The sequence below is a fragment of the Neltuma alba genome, unplaced genomic scaffold, assembly GCF_004799145.2.
Source record: "Neltuma alba isolate B1F8T4 unplaced genomic scaffold, ASM479914v2 tig00006280_pilon, whole genome shotgun sequence".
Taxonomy (NCBI): domain Eukaryota; kingdom Viridiplantae; phylum Streptophyta; class Magnoliopsida; order Fabales; family Fabaceae; genus Neltuma; species Neltuma alba.
The window spans coordinates 1-19,377 of NW_021634407.1; the positions used below are offsets into that span (position 1 = coordinate 1).

Here is a 19,377-nt window from a genome sequence, read left to right on the forward strand (position 1 = left end):
TTTTCCACCAAATTACAGAAATAGTCTAAAATAAAAGTACCGATGCAGTTATAATATGGCTAAGTAAATAAGCAAGGACTACGGCCAAGTAAATATGCACAAACCTGATACAATGGTTATCGGACCTCGAACATCAGGCAAATTTTGCTTCGTATAATGTTTTGCCAAGGACTTTATTAAGAGCGACTTCCCCACCTAAAGGCGAAGCAGTTTGAGGCAACAAGAAACAAACTAAAAGGAAAACGGTGGCAAATTAAACTATGATCAAAGACAGGGAAAGTAAGACATGGACAGCGCAGACCTTGGGAGGGCCCTGCACCACGACAACATAAGGTGCTGGCTCACCATAAGCCCGGTCAATAATTGGAACATGAAGACGACGCTGCTCTTTTTCGACGGCACGGGATTGTAATCTTTTGCTTTCGCCGAAGACGCAAAAGCAAACGCCTAAAATACATTATGCTCCGCCATTAAATATAATTAAGACTACAGTCTCTTCTTGTACGAACGAACAGAAGAACCCCAAAACCGGGGAAAAAAAAAAAGAAGCACGGAGAGTACCTTAGGATTTTGTTTGTGATGATCATCGGCAACTTCACGCTTCTTCTTCTTATCTGACTTAGCCTTCTTTGCACCAGACTGACGAGACCTGTGAGGCTTATGTGATTGGTCAGCATCGTTCACAGCCATGATTCAGCTCAATCAGTCCCCGATTTTTTCAGCTCTTGAAACAGTTAGTTTGCTAGGGTTTATGAGCAGCTTAACGGCCAGGGCAGTAATGCCTGTAATTGTGGATGGCGGCTATTCTCGCAAACACTTCCATTTTAACGAACACTTTTTTCCCCCCAGCCATTTTAACCGACGGTCACTAAACTTTAGACATTAATTATTAAATTATATTTAAATTAATTATATATATGTTGGCCAAAAAAAAAAATTATATATACAATTCATAGACATAGCCGGGGGGGGAGAAAAAAAAAAAAGAGAGATGCAGGGTATTTGATTTGATTCTTCAAATTGCTTCCTCTGAAATTTCAAATTTTAAGACTATGTTTGTCACCCAAAAAAAAAGACTACGTTTGAAAGTCATATCAACAATAACATAGAATCAAATGGAATTGATTTCTTTTTTCATGTCGTGAGGTTTGAATTCAAGTTTCGAATTGAAAATGTGCCTTGAAAATTCGGAAACATGAGTTAGCCGTTGATGTATGGGTGAAACACATGCCTGGATCACTCTAATTGACTTCAGAAAAAAAAAATGTTACGGGATAAGTGAAGACTTATAAGAGAATTTAGAAAACACCGAAAATGATTAAGAAATTTGTTCTTATCTAAATCGAGACAAAACTCTTCTTATATATTTATATATAAAATTATTTTTAAAAAACTAATCCAAATACTCAATGTTATTTTGAAAAGAGAAAAACAAAATGATGATGAGATAAAAGAGAAGGTGGTCATATTTGTACTAATAAACAATAAAATTATTTTGAAGGTGTTTGGATAAAAACAAAGCTATGATTATAAGAGTATTTTTATGATATACAAAGTAAATATATGGAGGAGTTTACCTTATTTTACGAAAAAGTATTTCTAATAAATATTTTTGGGTACTTCCAAATACCAAAAAACTCAATAATTTTATGTTTGTTAGGAATGCAATATTTTTGTGGGTAGACACATCTTTCCATGATTTTTATTATCCCACGTCATTTCCTATTATGAAGAAATATGTAAAATTTCTTAAAGTTAAAACTGCAAAGCTTTGTTTATAGCTTTGTTTATAAATAGAGGCATGCATTATGCATTTTTTGAAAATAAATAAATAAATAAATACTCTCTTGTTTATCTACTCTCATTTTCTACGGTTATTCTCTACTTTTTTTTATTTTACAACAGTATTTATAAAATTATCTAAAATATGAAAGAAATTAAATAATAAAATTTAGAAGATTTTGGAGGGAAAATATCAATTAGAAATTTAATTAGTGAGAATTATATGATAAATTTTTATACGCACGGTGCATTAATACTTGGCGAATTTTGTATGCATAGAGACTCTAATTTTTGTCATTTTTACCAATTAAATTTTTAATGGGATATTTTTTTTCAAATTTTCCTTAAAATTTAATCATTTTAGTATTCTTCAAAAATTTTCCAATGATGCACTAACTATTTTTACCCTTATAATTTTAGTTTTAATATTTCTTTTAGAATTGTCACATTATGCACATATTATATAAATATGTTATTCAATAAGATTTATAGCCAATAGAAATTATTTAATAAAATTAACCTCATCTATAGTTATTTTTCCTCTAAACATTTTCTTTTCAATTAATCATCAATAAGGGGTTTTAGCTTGTCAAACTGTTTTTTTTAACAAAAATAATCCAAAATCACTTTAATTTATGAGTGTAAAAATCAAATGAAATAAAAATCATTTTTTTCAATCCAAACACATTCTAAATGTTCTTATATGAAAATTATGAGAAATTCCTTTTTGTGTATTAGAAGTTAAGATAAGGTGGGTTAACCGATTGGGCTAAAATGAGTTTAAGGTGTGTTTGGCTCAAACAAAAAGGGGGAGATGGAGGAATTTTAATGGAGAAGAGGGAAGAGATTTTAATATTACCTTGTTTGGTTTCATGATAAAAAAGAAATGAAAAATATTTTAATATTATTTTATTTGATTCACTCGAGAATGGGAGGGAAAATATTTTGATATGGACAAATTCATCCTTATTCTTATTTTGAACTTGTTTTAAGTTTTATAAAATATTTACTAAAATATAGTTATAAATATATGTATAGAAAATTATAATGTCATAACTATTAAAATTGAATAAATATAACTATAATATGTAATCAATAGTTACTATATATACACAATAATTACGTTGGCAAAAATTATAATAATTATAATACTTATATATATGTATCTCCAAAATTAATAACTAGGAGCCAAGAAAATTAGAATTCATGTTACTATCGACGGTGCAGATTCGGTTACATAAGAAAGAGCAGATTTCATCAGAGGCTAGATCAATGTATTAAGCTTCGACTTGGAAAATCAATATTCTTGCCCCACAAAATTTCACCCCACAGTACAAATCTAGAGTGCAAAATTTCATGTGGGATTTACTATGGCTTTTCTGCATTTTTTTTCCCGAAACAAGACCTGCAGGAATGTTAAACACTAATATGAATGTATTAGTTACAACAATCCAAAACACTCTCCGATTTTTAATATAAGATCTAATTATTCAGTTAATTTTAGTTCTAAATATAAAACCTATTTATCATATTTATCAATTTTTTTAAATTATTCCTATGGATACTCCCTCAATCATGATCAAGTATATAAGGAAGGAAGGATATTAAGAAAGATGATTATGGTGTTTTAGGAAAAACATGTCATATTTCTCATAATTAACTAACTTACTTAATTTTTTTAATCTAATCAAATTAGTTAAAGAAGTTTTATATTAAGAACCGGAATAGTAGTACCTTTTCTCTCTAAATCCCTCCAATCCTCAAGGGGAGAGGAGGGAAAATTTTAGAGAATTTTTGTTTTCATCCTACAAAATTTGTTCAATCCAAATAATGGGAGGCCCCTCGTCTCCCCTCCAAATCCCTCACATGCACTGCAAAGGATGTTTGATATCACTGCAAGGTGCGAGAAATAATTGTTTTTTTTTTCCTTGACTTTTAGCCCTTCATTTAAGTTCGGCGTAGCATTTTCAATAATTCACTTCCAAATTCAACTCAAGAGGAGGAGTTTGGCAATTTTTAAAAACACTTAAAAAAATACTTTCATATAAATCGAGATAAATTTTTTTTTGTATAATCACTTTTTAAAAGCTAGTCCAAATACCTGTTAAAATGGCTTTAAAAAGAGTTACGCCGGGGTTGATGAGAGAGAAACGAAAATGATGCGAAAGGAGGCAGAAAGAGATTGAAAATGATAAAATCACTCTAAACTGCCTAATAACATGAAATTTTTTTTTTTTGGGGCTGAAATAAAGGCAGACCAGCAGCCTTAGGTGCAATACATGGCATCTGCGAGAACACTATCCGAAACAACAGAAGGGGTAGAGGGAAAACTAGTAAATCCCGGAGCTAAGCGATAACATGGTACTTGTAAGAGTGCACTTAAGAATCTGTAAACTAACTAATAAAATTTAATAACGAGAGTTCATACTAAGCCCAATCATTCTCATATCATTAATTTTCAATGAAGTTACAAAAATCTGTAAAAAAATTTAATAGCATATATATTCAAATCAAAAATCACATTAAATATTTAATCAAGTGCTTTTTTTTAGTATTTACACTCGTAATGTAATTTTTTTCAATAATACCTTAAATATTTTTTTTATATTTTAATATTTTTCTTAAAGTTATCAAATCTTTATTTGTTCAACAACACATTAATTTACTCATCATATTTCCTAAAAAATAGTTGAATTAATTATCATTCCCGCTAACGCAATCCGGTAAAAAAAAAAAAAAGGGTTGACTAGAAAAAGATTGCTTGAGAGGTTGGCGCCAGAAAAAGAATTTGTAAGACATACCACACAAGAAATAGGATGAAGTAATAAAATAATTTGTAGAATATAAACAAACTCTTAAAACTAGGATCGAAATAATTAGCGGGTTGAGGAAGGGAAAGAACTTTTGGTGAGTCCATGTCCTTCCTTGCGAGCATCTCTCGCTAGTGGCCCTGGAAATAGTATCAAACAACGCTGGTAGTGCTGGCGTAGCAACCATGAATAACGATGACCGCATCCACAACAGGCGGGAAGAAGATCACAGCAACGCGGGGAGTACCGTCACAAGCCAAGACTCCAGATTCAATCAGACCCTCAGGAATGTTCAAGGGTACTGATTTCACGCTCCCAGATCCTCCATTTCCTGCCTCTAATCATCTGCTTCTTATATGCTAAAGGCATTACGAGGAAACTTCATCATCCCTATAATTCCGATGACTGATCTGATCATGCAGCTGCCGGAAAACCTTTCCTCGTCTGCTTTTTTTTTTTTCCCTTAGAGAAGCTAATTCATTAGTTTTTAAGCGTTGAAGTCAATATTTCTGATCGATGAAATTTTACACGGTTATGTTGCTTGATTTATGCGGACCTGACTGACTTCAATGCCAAAATCGGTGTAATAAGCTTGATCTATGATTCTGTTCAAACCGATATGGGTCCGCTGCCTTTATTAATGTTCTAGCACAAGGATTATGGACTAAAGTTTTAATCCTTTATTATCAGCACTTTTTTATTTCCGCCGATCTGATTGCAGTTAGAACTGAAGATGTTATATCAAGTTTGTCGCTTATGTTTTCTAAGAGTCTTTAAGGGGATTATATTCTTTACGAAGTTTTATTGATGACAAACGTAATTATCCTTCATGACCACTCTCTGTAGACGCTATGGGACTGCATAATTGGGATTACATGCTTTATTTCGTTTCCCTTTGACTGATTGAACTATTTTTCTTTTTCTTTGAATCATTGAACAATTTTCTCTGTCCCTCTGAATTCATGTTCGGTTTCACCCACAATGGAAAGCAAACAACTCAAAATATAATTGATGGCAATTTTATATTTTATTTCAAGCTTGCTGAAAGGTCGTAGCATCCCTGGTAAAATATTATTGACTCGGAGACTAGACCCGCTAGATAACTCAAAGGAATATTCGCCAAGATATGAAAGGAGCTTCTCCTTCAATGATGCCGGCACAAGTGATCACCCAGCTAAGGCTGCAGAGGTGCTTCAGTATTCATAAAACGATTATTTCATATACTTCTATAAGGCCACTGGGCAGTACTTCTTTAACCAGGGCTTTTATTCTTGACACAGGAAGAAGTCCAGAGTACAAGTAAACCAGTCAATGTTTCCAATGTGAATAAGTTGAAAAAATCAAGTTCTGACATTGACAACCCATCTGAGGAAGTCCAGAAATCTTTCGTGGGGGCAAGGGCTACAGACTCTGCAAGAGTTATGAAGTTCACTAAGGTGCTTTCTGGGTCGACAGTAATATTAGGTATTTGAATTTATAATCATAGTTCTTTGTGCCACTTGTTAACTTAATTGTTACTCCTTTTGGGGCGCATCATATTTATGGAAGTAGCATATGTGGTTATAAGCCGTGTGCTCACTGCTCAGATGAACAAGCCCACGATGTGGTTTCTTAGACAGCTATTTTGACTAGGGTTTTTGGCCTTGGAATAAACCACAGAATAATCCTATGACAACATGAAGGAGTTTAAATCTACAAATTTAAAGTTTGCTTCTAGATTTACTGCAAGCCCTACTTGTTGGCTCAGAATGTTCTTTTTATCAAGTATATGATGTGCACATTTGCTTACACTTCACCTTATTCATGAACAACATCCAACTTGATTTCCATTTTTAGTTTTGATACCCAGTATATTTCTTAAAAATAGAAAACAGTTATTGAAATGCGATTCTTATTATGCTTACTGCAGTCTTTGTTATGATTAATATGACTTCTGCCAGCAAATCTGTAGAACCTTAATCTGATCTCTTTTTTGTGGGCATATTTACTTGAAATTTATTTTGCAGAGAAGTTGCGTGAATTATCTTGGAGTGGAGTTCCAGATTACATGCGCCCTACAGTGTGGAGGCTTCTCTTGGTAAGCTTTATGGTCTACCCTAAGCTCCTTTTCTCCCTCAAGCTCATGATTTGATGATAGCTATATGTTATAAGGAGTGTGATTACCAAAAATATTGAAGTTGTTGTCATAACTTGGGAAGATATAGTTATTCTTATCTTATTTTGGTAATATTGCTGAAACAAAAATTTTGTTCACTGAGGGTGAACTGTTAGGGACGTATCTTTCAGAAGAGATTTTGATGTTGACTACATGGATCTTTTTTACAAAGAGACCATGCGTGGGGTTTTTAAGAAGAAAAGTGAAGCATATTGTAAAATGATACATAGTCAAGTCTCTTTGAGATTGAAGCTTGACCTCCTATTTCCTCATTCTTATTCAATGTATCTTATCTTTGAAATTTAAAGACTAACTGACAACAGGGATATGCACCACCTAATTCAGATAGAAGGGAGGGAGTTCTGAGAAGGAAGCGCCTGGAGTATCTTGACTGTGTTTCTCAGTATTATGATATTCCTGATACCCAACGTTCAGATGATGAGATTAACATGCTTCGCCAGGTATCCTCAGTTCTAATGAACGAGCATCTTGATGTTATTAAAACAATTTTTATAATTCATGAGTCATGACAGTTGGTTTTGAAAATTTGTTAGATTGCTGTTGATTGTCCAAGAACTGTACCTGATGTTTCATTCTTCCAGCAACCACAAGTTCAGAAATCATTGGAGCGCATTCTTTATACATGGTTAGATATTGTTGTCACCATTTTGTTGGCCTTACGTTGTTCTTAGCCTATTGTTTTTGATGTGGATGGTTCTGTGAGGGGAGAGATGGCACTTGGCTTGGCTAAGAAAGAAATATCAATTTTGGAAAGTAGTCTTCTTACATTTGGGTAGTTTACTCAGTCTAATTTCAAGTAATTTTCTGATATAGTTACTTCTCTTGATTAGCACATGTTTTAACATTGTTGCATGTCCTTTATGATGGTTTTAGTAGTTTTCCCTGGGATATTGTTAGGCTACAGATGGACATTAGAAGAGGCATTGTTTCAGGTTCAATTGTCAAATTTTCAGTCTTTGTTAACAAGTAGTAAGATGGTGTGAATGACTTATGCATATTTATTTACACTTTCATCGGACTTTGTGTATAGTTGCTCTTGTGACCTCTAATTTTCTCTCTTGCCTTTTTTCCCCAATTTTTTTTTTTTTTGGGTGATTGGGGGGGGGGCTAACTTCACCATCTCAAGGGTATCAAGCAAGCATTAATTGAACTTACTGAGGCCTTAATCCGTGATAAAATATTTTGTAGCTCTTAAATTCTTTTTCATTCTTCTTGTTGATTAAATTTGTACGGGCAATTTACTTTATCTGTTTTACTCATGTGACTTGATGATTTCTTGCCAGGGCCATTCGGCATCCTGCAAGCGGATATGTTCAGGGAATAAATGATCTTGTTACGCCGTTTTTAGTTGTTTTCCTATCAGAATACTTAGAAGGGAGCATAGACAATTGGTCAATGTCTGATTTACCCTCAGAGAAAATTTCTAATGTAGAAGCTGACTGTTATTGGTGCTTGTCAAAGTTGCTCGATGGTATGCAAGACCATTACACATTCGCTCAACCAGGAATTCAGAGGCTTGTTTTTAAGTTGAAGGAATTGGTCAGAAGAATAGATGGTAAACTTTTTTATTAGGGTTTAATGCCTCTCTTTAAGCAACCTTTAATTGCATGAACTTAAATGCAACCCTTTAAGTAACCCTAATATTTTGATGGATAATATAATTCAACTGCATTTACATTTTGAAGTTGAGTTGAGGTTGACTTATCTTCTAGTATCCATAGAAAACCCCACGTGCTGAACTTATTTATGTTCACCAGTACTTATCCTACTTACAAGGTTGAGTAGTATATGACATTTAATGCTGACACACTTATGCTATTCTTATGTGGCCATGTTGGTCTGTTTTCATAGATTGAAGAGCATATCTGCCCCGGTACTGAAAGGGCTTGAAATATGATATATTTTAAAACTGTAGTGTGGTAATAGCTCCATTACTTTTCCTTAATCATTTTAATGAATGATTTGTTTGAAATATTCCAAAGGACGCAATACAAACCTAATTATCTCATTTGCTTTTACACAGAATAATAACAGCAACAAATATTATCCCGCTAAATGAGGTTGGCTACATTGATTGTATGACACTGTTGTGCTATATCCACAATCCAACTTTTCTAAAATACTATTAACTAAAAGGGTCTCGATTGATGACTTCCTTGAGTGTCCTTCTTGGTCTCCCTATACCTCTCTCTATAGGGCTAAAGAATATCTACTCATCCCTCTACCAGCACCTGCATCTCCATTTTAAATTATTGTTTTTTCTCACAAGTGTCAATGTTTTATAATCATCTTCCATATTGCCAATTAATACTTATGAAATACCCAACCTTATAATCTCATTATTTTTGTTGGTATATTATTATTTGTATATCTTAAAATAGAATCTGATGTGCTCAAGTGAAACTATTGTGCTGCACTAGAGCCTGTTTCTAGACATGTGGAGGAACAAGGACTGGAATTTCTTCAATTTGCTTTCCGCTGGTTCAACTGTCTTCTTATCCGTGAGGTTTGCTCTAACTTGTGAAATTTTTCTTTCTAGTTATGATTGTGACATCTGAAAAGACATTTGTAAAATGACCTTATTGCAAGTAGCAGGAGTTTATTAATCGTTGCATTGATGTTGGTGATAATGGACGATAGTAAATTTGTCTTGAGTGTTATTCTTTCATCAAGTCTAATATGTAATTTGTTTAATTAGATACCCTTCCATCTCATCACACGCCTTTGGGACACATATCTTGCTGAAGGAGACGCCTTACCAGATTTCCTTGTGTATATATTTGCCAGTTTTCTCCTGACGGTGAGACATCATTTTTGGGCTTTTGCGCTGATATAATCAATTTAAATTATAGTCTTGTGACCATACTGATGAAACTCCTTGCAGAAATTATTATTTGACACATCAAATGTTAGACTCAGAAGGGTCCTGTGTGTAATTGCATTAAATTCTGTCAATTACCACTGAGCATATAGTTTTGGTACATGTCGCTTAAGTTCATGTGCATTACAAACAACCTACGGCTGCAATCTTATGTTATTGTAGATTCTGAAATTAAACTTACGTTCATGTATAACGGTATTTTCCCCCATTGTTTTGGTCGCTGACATTTTACTAATTATTGCCTGTTAAGTTGCACCCTTGTTCGTGTACTCTTGTATTGGGAGTATGGTTTACTCGGATGATTTGCGTATTATGTTTCAGCAGATCTTATATGGCAGAAAGTGATTTTTTTTTTTAATCAAAAATGATTTTCAGTGGTCAGATAAGCTTCAGAAGCTTGATTTCCAAGAGCTGGTAATGTTCCTTCAACATCTTCCAACTCAAAACTGGTCTCACCAAGAGCTTGAGATGGTGCTCTCTCGCGCCTTCATGTGGCACAGCATGTTCAATGACTCTCCCAGCCATTTAGCTAGCTAAGCGGGCAACTGTGTGATGGTGTTTGGTTTCCTTTGTAGTTATTCTCTTACTGTTCAGTTTATCTCAGACTGCAACTTACTCCGCGTATGAGCTTTTTTCCCTTGTAATATTTTGTATCGGGCAACATTTCATTGTGTAGATTTACTAAAGAAGAGAGAAATATAAACAGTTGGAAGAGAAATGGAATTTTTGTTGCTTTTATTTGTTAGACAATTTCATGGTGCATCCATGGATTTGAGATTCTGTCCTCCTTACTATTTGAAATTATTTCAGTATCACATAATGACGCTTCAGCTCGGTTTAAACTATTTATCGGTCAATGAGGCAGTTGCCAGCAACCTACCTGTGGAGGCGGCGAAATGAAATGAGCCGGGAAATGCATTGCAGCTTATTTACCCAAACAACTTATTGCCAATCGAATAAGATGCGGAATTTCACTAATTGTTATAGCTGTCCTGGTTTGTGCCAATGCCGTTCATCCTATGTTGATTTAAGGGGGTTTGGATAAACCATGGTTTGAAAAATAGTTTCTGAAAAATAGATTTTAGAAAGAATATATTTTGTAAAAAAGTGATTCTGAGAAGTGAGAGTGTTTAGATAGTTTTATCAGAAATACTTTTTACATGTACAATTACTAAAAAAAGTATAAGTTAATATGATAATTACATAAGAGATAGATTTTATAATATATTTTGATTTGAAAAATAAAATTGTTAATAAAATAATTTTTACTAACAATTAATAATGTAAAAGATAATATAATTAATTAATAATTAATATATTTATATATATTTATAAAGCATAATATTAAATTGTTAATAAAATATGTGAAGGAGGAAAGAGTAAAGGAGGAAAGGAAGAGCAAATGCGTAAGACCAACTGGCAAATGAATCAATTATTTGAGTCAGGAAAGGGGGCTCTTTTGTCATCCGTGTTGGGCCCACAACAAGATTCTAATAATTTGAGTCAAGAAGCAACTCTGGACAGCTTCTGGTGAAACCATAGTTTGGGGGTTCAAAACCATAGTTTGTGTCCAAACCATGGTTTCACATTTCCTATTCCTATTTGGCTGACATTTTCTTCAAACCATGATTTGGGTTCCAAAACCATGGTTTGGGGTGCTTGCAAAACAGGCCTTTAAGAGATGCTTAGATGGAAGTCAAACCATGATTTTAAAAGTGTTTTTACGATATACGAAATAAATATATAGAGTAGTACGCCTCAATTTTGTGAAAAAATATTTCTGAAAAGCACTTTTTCATCTTGCCACAAACACTCCATTAATAAAAGATTCTAATAGTGATATAAAAGGCCACAGATACTTCGCTATGGTTGTTCACATTCATTTAATATATTAATGATTTAATACAAGATACTAATAGTGACACGTTCACTTACTCATGCAGTGCGTACATTTATATTTTTATTATGAAACATTTTTTACTTTTTATTTTTTGTTAGTAGCATAAAAATTATTTTTTATTTTTCTAATTTTCCAATCTTCACCAGACTGGGCGTAGAAGACGTGACCTTTCTCGTAATTCAATATTACGACCTTTCGTCTTTCTGTAATACAATATTGAGCGACAGAAATAGACAAATAACATGGATTTAAGGGAGAAAATAAATGAACCCATTAAAAATCCAGGACAATTGCTAAATCACCCCGACATTGTTTCTCCGATGGCGTTTTCCATTGAAGGGGGGAGAAAATGAAGCCGCATGTTCACCACTCCATCAAGAAGTAAGATCATCGCCGACAATTGATCTCCCTTTGGCCTGAAGACATGGGCAAGGAAGTGAATGAAGAATCCGAGTATAAAAAGTAAAAACATCAATCACAAGGTTCACTGGGTCTTTGCATTTACAATTACCAAGGAACAAGCTCCTTCAATTATCCGGTACTCGATATATTCACAACTCAAAGTTGAGGTTGGGAAATTGGCATACAATGATTGGAAAGCTTACATGCTTGCGGTGGAGTTGACGAATGAATTTTTGAGGAGAGTCCACGTAGTCAAAGCACTCATCCTTCAAAGTTGCAGCCAGGTGTTGCAGGCCAGCCTTGTGGAGGTTCCTTATCAGAATTGTGAAGGTCAGCTTGTCCGGGGCACAACCAGACGCCTTCATAAGGCCGTACGTCTCCATTGCCTTTTCCGTCATGCCTGCTTGTATATAAGCTCCTATCATCTCCGTGTACATCCTTGTGTCAGGTTTCAATCCCTTTTCCATTACCTGAGAAAACACCTCTTCCGCCCTCCCAATCTCCTTATTTCTTCCCAGCAACAGTATCATGTCCGAGTACAGGGACAACTCCCTCTCATATACTGCTTCCTTCCTGATGAAGTCGAAAACCTATATTTTCGCATTCGTCTGGTTAAAACAAGAACAAGCAGCAGAATTTAAAGAAATTCCGTGGAATAGTACCTGGAGGCACAAATCCAATTCATTTTGTCTGTGCAGCTCCGAGAGGACGTCCAAGACATCAACTTTGAGAAGCCTGGAGAGTCTGGAATCGAGAAGATGTTGAACTTTAGGGGTAGATTTCGCGAGCTTAAGGGAATGAACCACCTGAATGGCTTCTTTGGACAAAACCCTCGACCTCCATAGGCTTTTTCTGGGGCTCCTCCGGAGGCCGCATATAATGACACCCCCACGGTTTGACCCAGCCGAGCCCTTCCCATTGACAACGCTTCGAAAATTCAACAAAGTGGGCTGGTAATTCATCAGAGAAGCCATCATGATGATGTTTTCTGCATTGCGTTCCCCAGATTGAAATAGAAAAGATCCCTCGCAGAACGCACCCTTACCAAAACCGCGGCACCCTCAATCCTCACTGCATATATTTATAATTTATAAGCAATATAATTCGATATAAATTTTAAAAATTGAAGAATCTGATTAAATCCAATTAAAATATTAAAATTTAAATTAATGCATAGGATAAGAGGCCTAATCAGAAATTTTTTAATTATAGTCCTTTATAATTAAAAAAATAATTTTATCATTTAAAAAAATAGGGATTTCTGACGCACCCATGCATATTGAAGAAAATAAAAGGGCTCGGTGGCAAAAAAATTTACAAACTCACATCTCAATTGTTACCTTTTATACAACTTTCTGCTTCCCAATTTTAAGTCGATCAGAGTAAATATAAACGGTATAAAGTTGGCCTTTTTTTTTTTTCAGTTCTTTTAATAAAATTAAGTTTGAAATCAAACAACCCTTTTTTTGCTATGAAAATCAACAACTTATTGAAACGGAATAGTTGAACCAACATCCATTAAGGCCAAAAAAAACCAACATCCATTAGATCAAATAAAAAGAACTCGTTCCAATATTCAGTATTGGTTCAATATTGGTTGCTGAGTAGGATCAAATATGAAAATTCAGAGGAAAAAAATTAACAATTGGGGTGTCAATGTTCATTGTAAAAAAATATTAAATTTGTTTTGATTAAATTGACGCAGGTTGAGGAACAAAGAAGGTGCAGATAAACCAATTTGATCATGAATTAAAATGATATAACTCTGTTTGGAAAATGATTTAAATGAAGAACTAAGAAATAAATTAATTTGCGCAAAATATATGGTACTACTTTCAATCCTAATTATAAAACCTCATTTGTATCTTATTTGTAGATTATAAATAAGGCTTTATAATCAGGACAGGAAGTGGTAATTTCTAATGACTTGCGTGCCTTGTGATGATCAAATATCCAAAAAGCTGGTGCCGTAGCTGTTGCTTTCACGAAGAAAAGGAGCAAAGACAGAAACAGGGAGAATTATAAGGAGGTGACAAGGGAAAAAAAAAATTACAAATCAAGTTGTCATTTGCTCTAAAATCATCATTATCATTCAAGCTATTTAAGTTATTATTAAAAAATTTTAGTAATTATTTTTGGAACCTTATTGTAATTCTCCTGTCTTTATAGATAAATATTATACTCCTCTTATCATTATATTACACATAATTAATTAATTTGAGTCTATTAAATATGTTAGTTAATTTAGTTAATATGATATCTTTTTTCTAAAACATCTTAAGAATCTTTCTTAATTCTATTCATCACTCTTCTACTTGATTATTATATATAGAACATCAATAGAGTTAATTTAAAAAAATTTGATAAAAATATGAAGTAAGTCTTACAACTAGGACCAATACTGCCTAATTAGATTCTACATTAATGATCGAAGGAGTATAATATTAGGTTTTCATGGTTTGATTTTTTTTAAAAAAATATTTTCTTTAATTATAAAAGGGTTTTTTTAGTGGAATGTAAAAGGTTATTTTAGTTTTTAAACAGCATTCATAAATTCTGAATTAGGCCTCTTGACCTAATTAGAAATTTATTTAAGGTATAGACCTCAATTTGAATTTTGATATTTCAGCTAGCTAGAGTTTAATTTAGTATCTCAAGTTCTTAACTCAAAATCAGATTTGTTATGCATAAAACGCATTTCGATTCAAAATTTAATATTATATTTGATTTATGAGTAATTCACACGATCTAAATGTGAGTTACCTACATTAGATTGAGTACTGCTACCACTTATCTTCTACTGCGAGGAAAAAGTTTAATAAAGTTTTTTATTTTATATAAAAGGAAAGTGTAATTTTCAAAGCGGAAAACAAGTGGCATAATTTGAACATTTTTTAAGGTGGATGAGTTAATTTTGTGATTCGATTTCTAGTACATTTTCGTTAGTAATTAATAAACCAAAACCCAGTGAAGGATCCCCAGGCTATTCTCATGTCTGCTACCCTCAACAGAGATGGAAACAGATTGTACAGTGTCCAAAACAGATGAACATGCATGCATGCGTTGCATGTGTACATATATAATCTTTAATAACACACCACTTCCAGACAACACATTTACTCTCTTGGAACCAATGAATTAAGGATGCATCATCTAATTTTTGGTTCCTGTGTTCACAAAAGGAAATAACAGGAACCAAGATATGCTGGAGAACTGGGTTGATTTATTCCTCATCCAGTTCAAGTCCTGGGATATATTCCAGACTAACATCAAATACGACGGGACTGTTCGGAGCCACCCTTGGTCTTCCTGGAGCAGATGTAAGACCTTTTGGGAATGCCAACTACCATCAAACATCAAACAGGAACGCCAAGAGTTAAAACTTATCCTATTTATTGAACCACGCTTTTACTGTCAAGTGGACGAATCAAATTAGAAAAAATGAAAATTCATCGGGAGTCTTAAGTTCGTTAACTTCATTATCATGCATTTCTCAAACTATTTTGTGGTCAATGCACACCTTAAGCTCAGATGCCCTTGCCCCAGTGCAAAACTATAAAATGTGGTACTATCTTAAGGGGAAGGGAAAGGAATTCATAGTAGATGCTGAACCTCTTCCAAATCTCAATCCAGTTGTTGAAACAAAGTCAAACTAATCCCCACAATGTGCAGATGATTATTAGAACACCTAAATATCAGTTTTCACGATTTTGGGAAGCTTATTATGTTGGGAAAAGTTAAGAGGAGGAAGACAATCCAGCATGAAGACAGAAGCTTACTGATCCGGGTATGTATAGTCGGCGTTTTCCTCCTATTTTCATGCCCAAAATTCCTTCATCAAGTCCCTTTATCACCTATTCCATTCATTGGGTTGAAAATCAGTATAGCCTACCAATAAGCCCTTGAACAACAATATTTTTGCGGCCAAAAAGAGAAAATGACAGTACTAACTATTCTCAAGGTTTGAACAGCCCATACATGGGTCAAATTCTTAAAATTCAGCAGCAGCAACATATGAATTTACCTGACCAGAGCCAACGCGAAAAATGTAAGGCTGGCCTTTCTCCAATGAACTGTACAATCAAAGAGGAGGAAAAAGAGCAAAACATAATAAGCTTTTGCATCTAACCAAAGTAACAAACTTCATAATAATTCTCAGCTTAAGTATATTTAATTGATTGTTAACAGAGCAGGTCCTAAGGAGCAAAATGCAAAGTATATGGTATTCAAAACCAAAATTGGATGAAAACAAACAAGTCTACATTATCACTAAAACATTCTGACAGCATTTGCTGTTTGCTAGGTATATCTAATTGGTTATTTTTTATATGTTACACTCAGATGTCCAACATCTAACTAGGTAATTCTATAAGTTCACTCAAACCTTCTCAAGTCTACAATATAACAAATAACACTGAGAATCTTTTAACTAAATTACTGCAAGGAAAGAATGCTAGAATTCAGCAATTGACAGATTTACCTATCAAATATTTGTCCAGATGGAACCATCGCAACGTAGTTAGCAGCCACCTGTGTTTTTTAAGTTACATAAGTAGAATAAATAGAGTGTGGTCAGAGGCACTTGGAAACGAAGGTAACCGCTGATATATTGGTGGTAGAAAAATATACTAACTCCATGGCAGAAAGAATGATAGAATTCAGCAACTGACAGGTCTATGGTTGGTTACACAGAAGATAGTTTTTATTTTTTGATAAGATGATTTAATACGGAGATAGCAATAGATATAATGGCGCTTCACCAACTATATGGTTGGTTTACATAAGGAATTTTGGAAGTTCGTATGGCGGCACATGTGAATTCATGGCCGCTATGAGGCAGTGTCATTCATTAGTATGCACTGAATTTCTGCCTAGAACGTGAAATAAATATGTGATATGAACTCTGCCTACCGAAGCAAATTCAGCTGGTCCGCAGGCATAAATGATCAGTTTAGGGATTTATTTTTACAGAATTGGCATCGGGTTGTTCTTTGCAGAATAGAGACAAGCATACACGAAAACCTGTATAAGTCAGATGACTTCAAAACCTGAAATCCAACTGGTGGTGTAGAGCCTCTTCCAACTTTAATATCCTTGTATTGCAAACCTGACTCCGTAGTTATCATAGGCACCTTCATGGCATACAAAATTCAAAACGGCCTCAGTCATTAGCTATGGAAATTAAACTACAAGTAAAAGTCATTCCCCCATTACACTGGGAAGCTCTTGAGTTTACCTAGCTTATCACTCCAGTGCTTATTACAAGTCATTTATAATTCATTCCCACATACTAAGAAATACATTAAATTGATAAAATTTTTCTAAATTTATCCCTATTAAAATTTTCTCTCTCTCCTCTCTCTCTCTTTCTAATAAGAATTAAGTAATGATAAAATTAAAAAGCGATCATTAAATACCCCACAAGTGACTTGTAGTAAGGATAAAAAGATTCTCCCTACAAGTGAGTTGTAATAAGCACCAAGTGGTACATCTTTACTCTGATAGGATTGATTAATAATTTCATAAAACAACAGATTGCTGATATATGCCACGCATATATCAGACATATAATAACTTGCAGCAGATTTTATATCTAGCAAAGCATAGAGTTTCTCCATTAACCCAACTAATCAAGTTATGATATCATTTGAAGCTACTGACGTGAAGGTCCCTGCTAATTTCTATTAGAATTATATGTTCTATCCTGGAGAAACATTATGAGCATTGATTACACACTACGCCAGATCATTAATTCTTATAATTCGTGACGATTCTCACCTTCGCGCAAAGCAAGTACTAGGTATAGGTTTCTTACAAATATTGAAATTGGTGGCCAATACGAAGGGAAGGCTTGGAGACTCAATGGCTGTTTGATGGATACCAGTTTGTCAAACCAGAAGAGAAGGAACATTCAAATATCTGAACATTTCTTAAGGTAGGCAAATTCAATAGACCAAAAACACCTTTTTCATTACAGCGTTTTTAAAATTCCCAAGACTATATTGAAGTCCCCCCCCCCCCCCCGGTTCCTCGCAAGGGCTTTGCCTCTGACAAGTTTTCATCCTGAAGATTGAAAACATTCTTAGAAATGTACAGTGACTACAGGTGATGTTTTAACAGAAAGAGACAAGGAGACATAGCAGTCAAGGATACTATGTAATCTCACCATACATTTTCAAGCTCTTTCTCACAGGTATCATCACAGAGCCTTGGCTTTTCCTCTGGGGGCAAACCAGCTCCTTTGGCAGGAAATGAAGTCATGAAGAGGCCTGGGGCTCCGAAAGCTAACCCGAGAATGTCTCTACGCGTAATGTTGTTAAACATAGCTACGCATTCTCTTGTCCTCGGGGACTTGGTTTGAGAATCGCAGCTTGAGTAATGCACAGCCAGACATCGAACTTTGTCATCAGGAACGACTTGGGGAGCGTAGGACGGGCTTCTACCCGAAGCAGAACCTACCAACGTGCACAGATTTCGAGATTGAGCTAAAAAGGAAGAGGCGAGACGAAGCTTCTTGACATGAATTATGAACATATTTCAAAGGGAATGCAGCAATATGGGCAACGGGGGAAGCAAAATCACAAGAAACAGAGAAATAGGGCCGCTACTTACCAAGTGAAAGGAGCAGAGATGAAGGGCAGGAAGCCATGCTCAAGCTTCAGAGCGCGGATAACGAAATCTCCTTCATCACAAATAAAAGCTGCTGACCTGGCTTTTCTGCTGAATTCTAATTTCATATTTGCCCTGGCAGAGGCATTTGGTGTTATTGCGTCGGAAATGACTTTTCCCTACTAGATTGTGGGAAGCCAATGATAATATTTTCCCCCGGTTACAACTATTTACTTGCATTAAAAAATAGTACTACCTCCGATTCTTAATATAGAATCTTGTTTGATTTTTATTTTAGTCTTAAATATAAAATATCAATCTATTTTATCTCTAATATTTATTTTTTTCTTTCAAAATAGTTCTTCTAACAATAGTAGTTCTAGTCAATACATTTGATTAACAAGGATATTTTAAGAAATACAATACTTATTTATGACAAATAACTAACTTAACTTCTTTTCTTAATCTCCTTAAATTAGTTAATTAGCTCTTATAATCAGGACCGGAGGTAGTATCAATTAGTAATGTAAACTCATGGTAGAACTGTTCAGCTTTCTTACATAAATATTGCTTCAGGCCATGTGAATAAATTCAGATATCCTTAAAACGCAGTGATTTTTCTTTTCTTTTCTTTTTTGCCAACATAGGGATCTTTTCTTGTAGTTAAGCTAACTTGCAAGTCAAAAGATAAAATCCGATGGAAAGTTTAAAAAATTGAAAGTGCGTTCGTTCATCTAATAATTCTGTACTAAAAACCCATGATTTGTTGAGCTTTCCTATCAGTTCTTTTATATTTTATTTTATTTTGTCACAGATC

General features: G+C 34.2%; 3 protein-coding genes and 1 long non-coding RNA gene across 4 annotated transcripts; 1 reads left to right on the plus strand and 3 right to left on the minus strand.

Moving 5' to 3' along the window:
* Window positions 1–164: 164 nt before the first annotated feature.
* LOC114749996 (uncharacterized) lies at window positions 165–424 on the minus strand. Its single transcript, XR_003740605.1, has 2 exons — window positions 302–424; window positions 165–195 (listed from the first exon to the last, which is right to left on the minus strand). It is a non-coding gene; the product is annotated as an uncharacterized LOC114749996 (long non-coding RNA).
* Window positions 425–4,659: 4,235 nt separating this feature from the next.
* On the plus strand, window positions 4,660–10,407 carry LOC114749995 (TBC1 domain family member 22B-like). The gene is made up of 10 exons (XM_028938540.1): window positions 4,660–4,890; window positions 5,630–5,780; window positions 5,873–6,056; window positions 6,599–6,669; window positions 7,071–7,208; window positions 7,302–7,393; window positions 8,052–8,323; window positions 9,189–9,274; window positions 9,467–9,568; window positions 10,025–10,407. Exons 1-10 carry the CDS (start codon window positions 4,778–4,780, stop codon window positions 10,184–10,186), a joined length of 1,371 nt encoding a protein of 456 aa, XP_028794373.1. The 5' UTR covers window positions 4,660–4,777; the 3' UTR covers window positions 10,187–10,407.
* Window positions 10,408–11,697: 1,290 nt separating this feature from the next.
* On the minus strand, window positions 11,698–13,008 carry LOC114749999 (pentatricopeptide repeat-containing protein At1g62350-like). The gene is made up of 3 exons (XM_028938544.1): window positions 12,614–13,008; window positions 12,155–12,541; window positions 11,698–11,965 (listed from the first exon to the last, which is right to left on the minus strand). Exons 1-3 carry the CDS (start codon window positions 12,926–12,928, stop codon window positions 11,924–11,926), a joined length of 744 nt encoding a protein of 247 aa, XP_028794377.1. The 5' UTR covers window positions 12,929–13,008; the 3' UTR covers window positions 11,698–11,923.
* A 1,908-nt stretch (window positions 13,009–14,916) lies between these two features.
* On the minus strand, window positions 14,917–18,607 carry LOC114749998 (peptidyl-prolyl cis-trans isomerase FKBP16-3, chloroplastic-like). The gene is made up of 7 exons (XM_028938543.1): window positions 18,564–18,607; window positions 18,123–18,406; window positions 17,000–17,083; window positions 16,432–16,481; window positions 15,976–16,024; window positions 15,731–15,805; window positions 14,917–15,294 (listed from the first exon to the last, which is right to left on the minus strand). Exons 1-7 carry the CDS (start codon window positions 18,598–18,600, stop codon window positions 15,175–15,177), a joined length of 699 nt encoding a protein of 232 aa, XP_028794376.1. The 5' UTR covers window positions 18,601–18,607; the 3' UTR covers window positions 14,917–15,174.
* Window positions 18,608–19,377: the final 770 nt, after the last annotated feature.

Excerpts from the sequence above, each read along its gene's own strand:
- LOC114749998 (XM_028938543.1), bottom strand. The coding sequence starts at position 18,600 with ATGGCTTCCTGCCCTTCATCTCTGCTCCTTTCACTTG. Across the intron at positions 18,407-18,563 it reads ATCTCTGCTCCTTTCACTTG|GTTCTGCTTCGGGTAGAAGC; the intron begins GTAAGTAGCGGC and ends GCACGTTGGTAG. Across the intron at positions 16,482-16,999 it reads CACCACCAGTTGGATTTCAG|GTGGCTGCTAACTACGTTGC; the intron begins GTTTTGAAGTCA and ends TAAAAAACACAG.
- LOC114749995 (XM_028938540.1), top strand. The coding sequence starts at position 4,778 with ATGAATAACGATGACCGCATCCACAACAGGCGGGAAGAAGATCACAGC. Across the intron at positions 6,670-7,070 it reads CAGTGTGGAGGCTTCTCTTG|GGATATGCACCACCTAATTC; the intron begins GTAAGCTTTATG and ends AACTGACAACAG. Across the intron at positions 7,394-8,051 it reads GAGCGCATTCTTTATACATG|GGCCATTCGGCATCCTGCAA; the intron begins GTTAGATATTGT and ends ATTTCTTGCCAG.
- LOC114749999 (XM_028938544.1), bottom strand. The coding sequence starts at position 12,928 with ATGATGGCTTCTCTGATGAATTACCAGCCCACTTTGTTGAATTTTCGA. Across the intron at positions 12,542-12,613 it reads AATTGGATTTGTGCCTCCAG|GTTTTCGACTTCATCAGGAA; the intron begins GTACTATTCCAC and ends GCGAAAATATAG. Across the intron at positions 11,966-12,154 it reads GTCAACTCCACCGCAAGCAT|GCCAAAGGGAGATCAATTGT; the intron begins GTAAGCTTTCCA and ends CCATGTCTTCAG.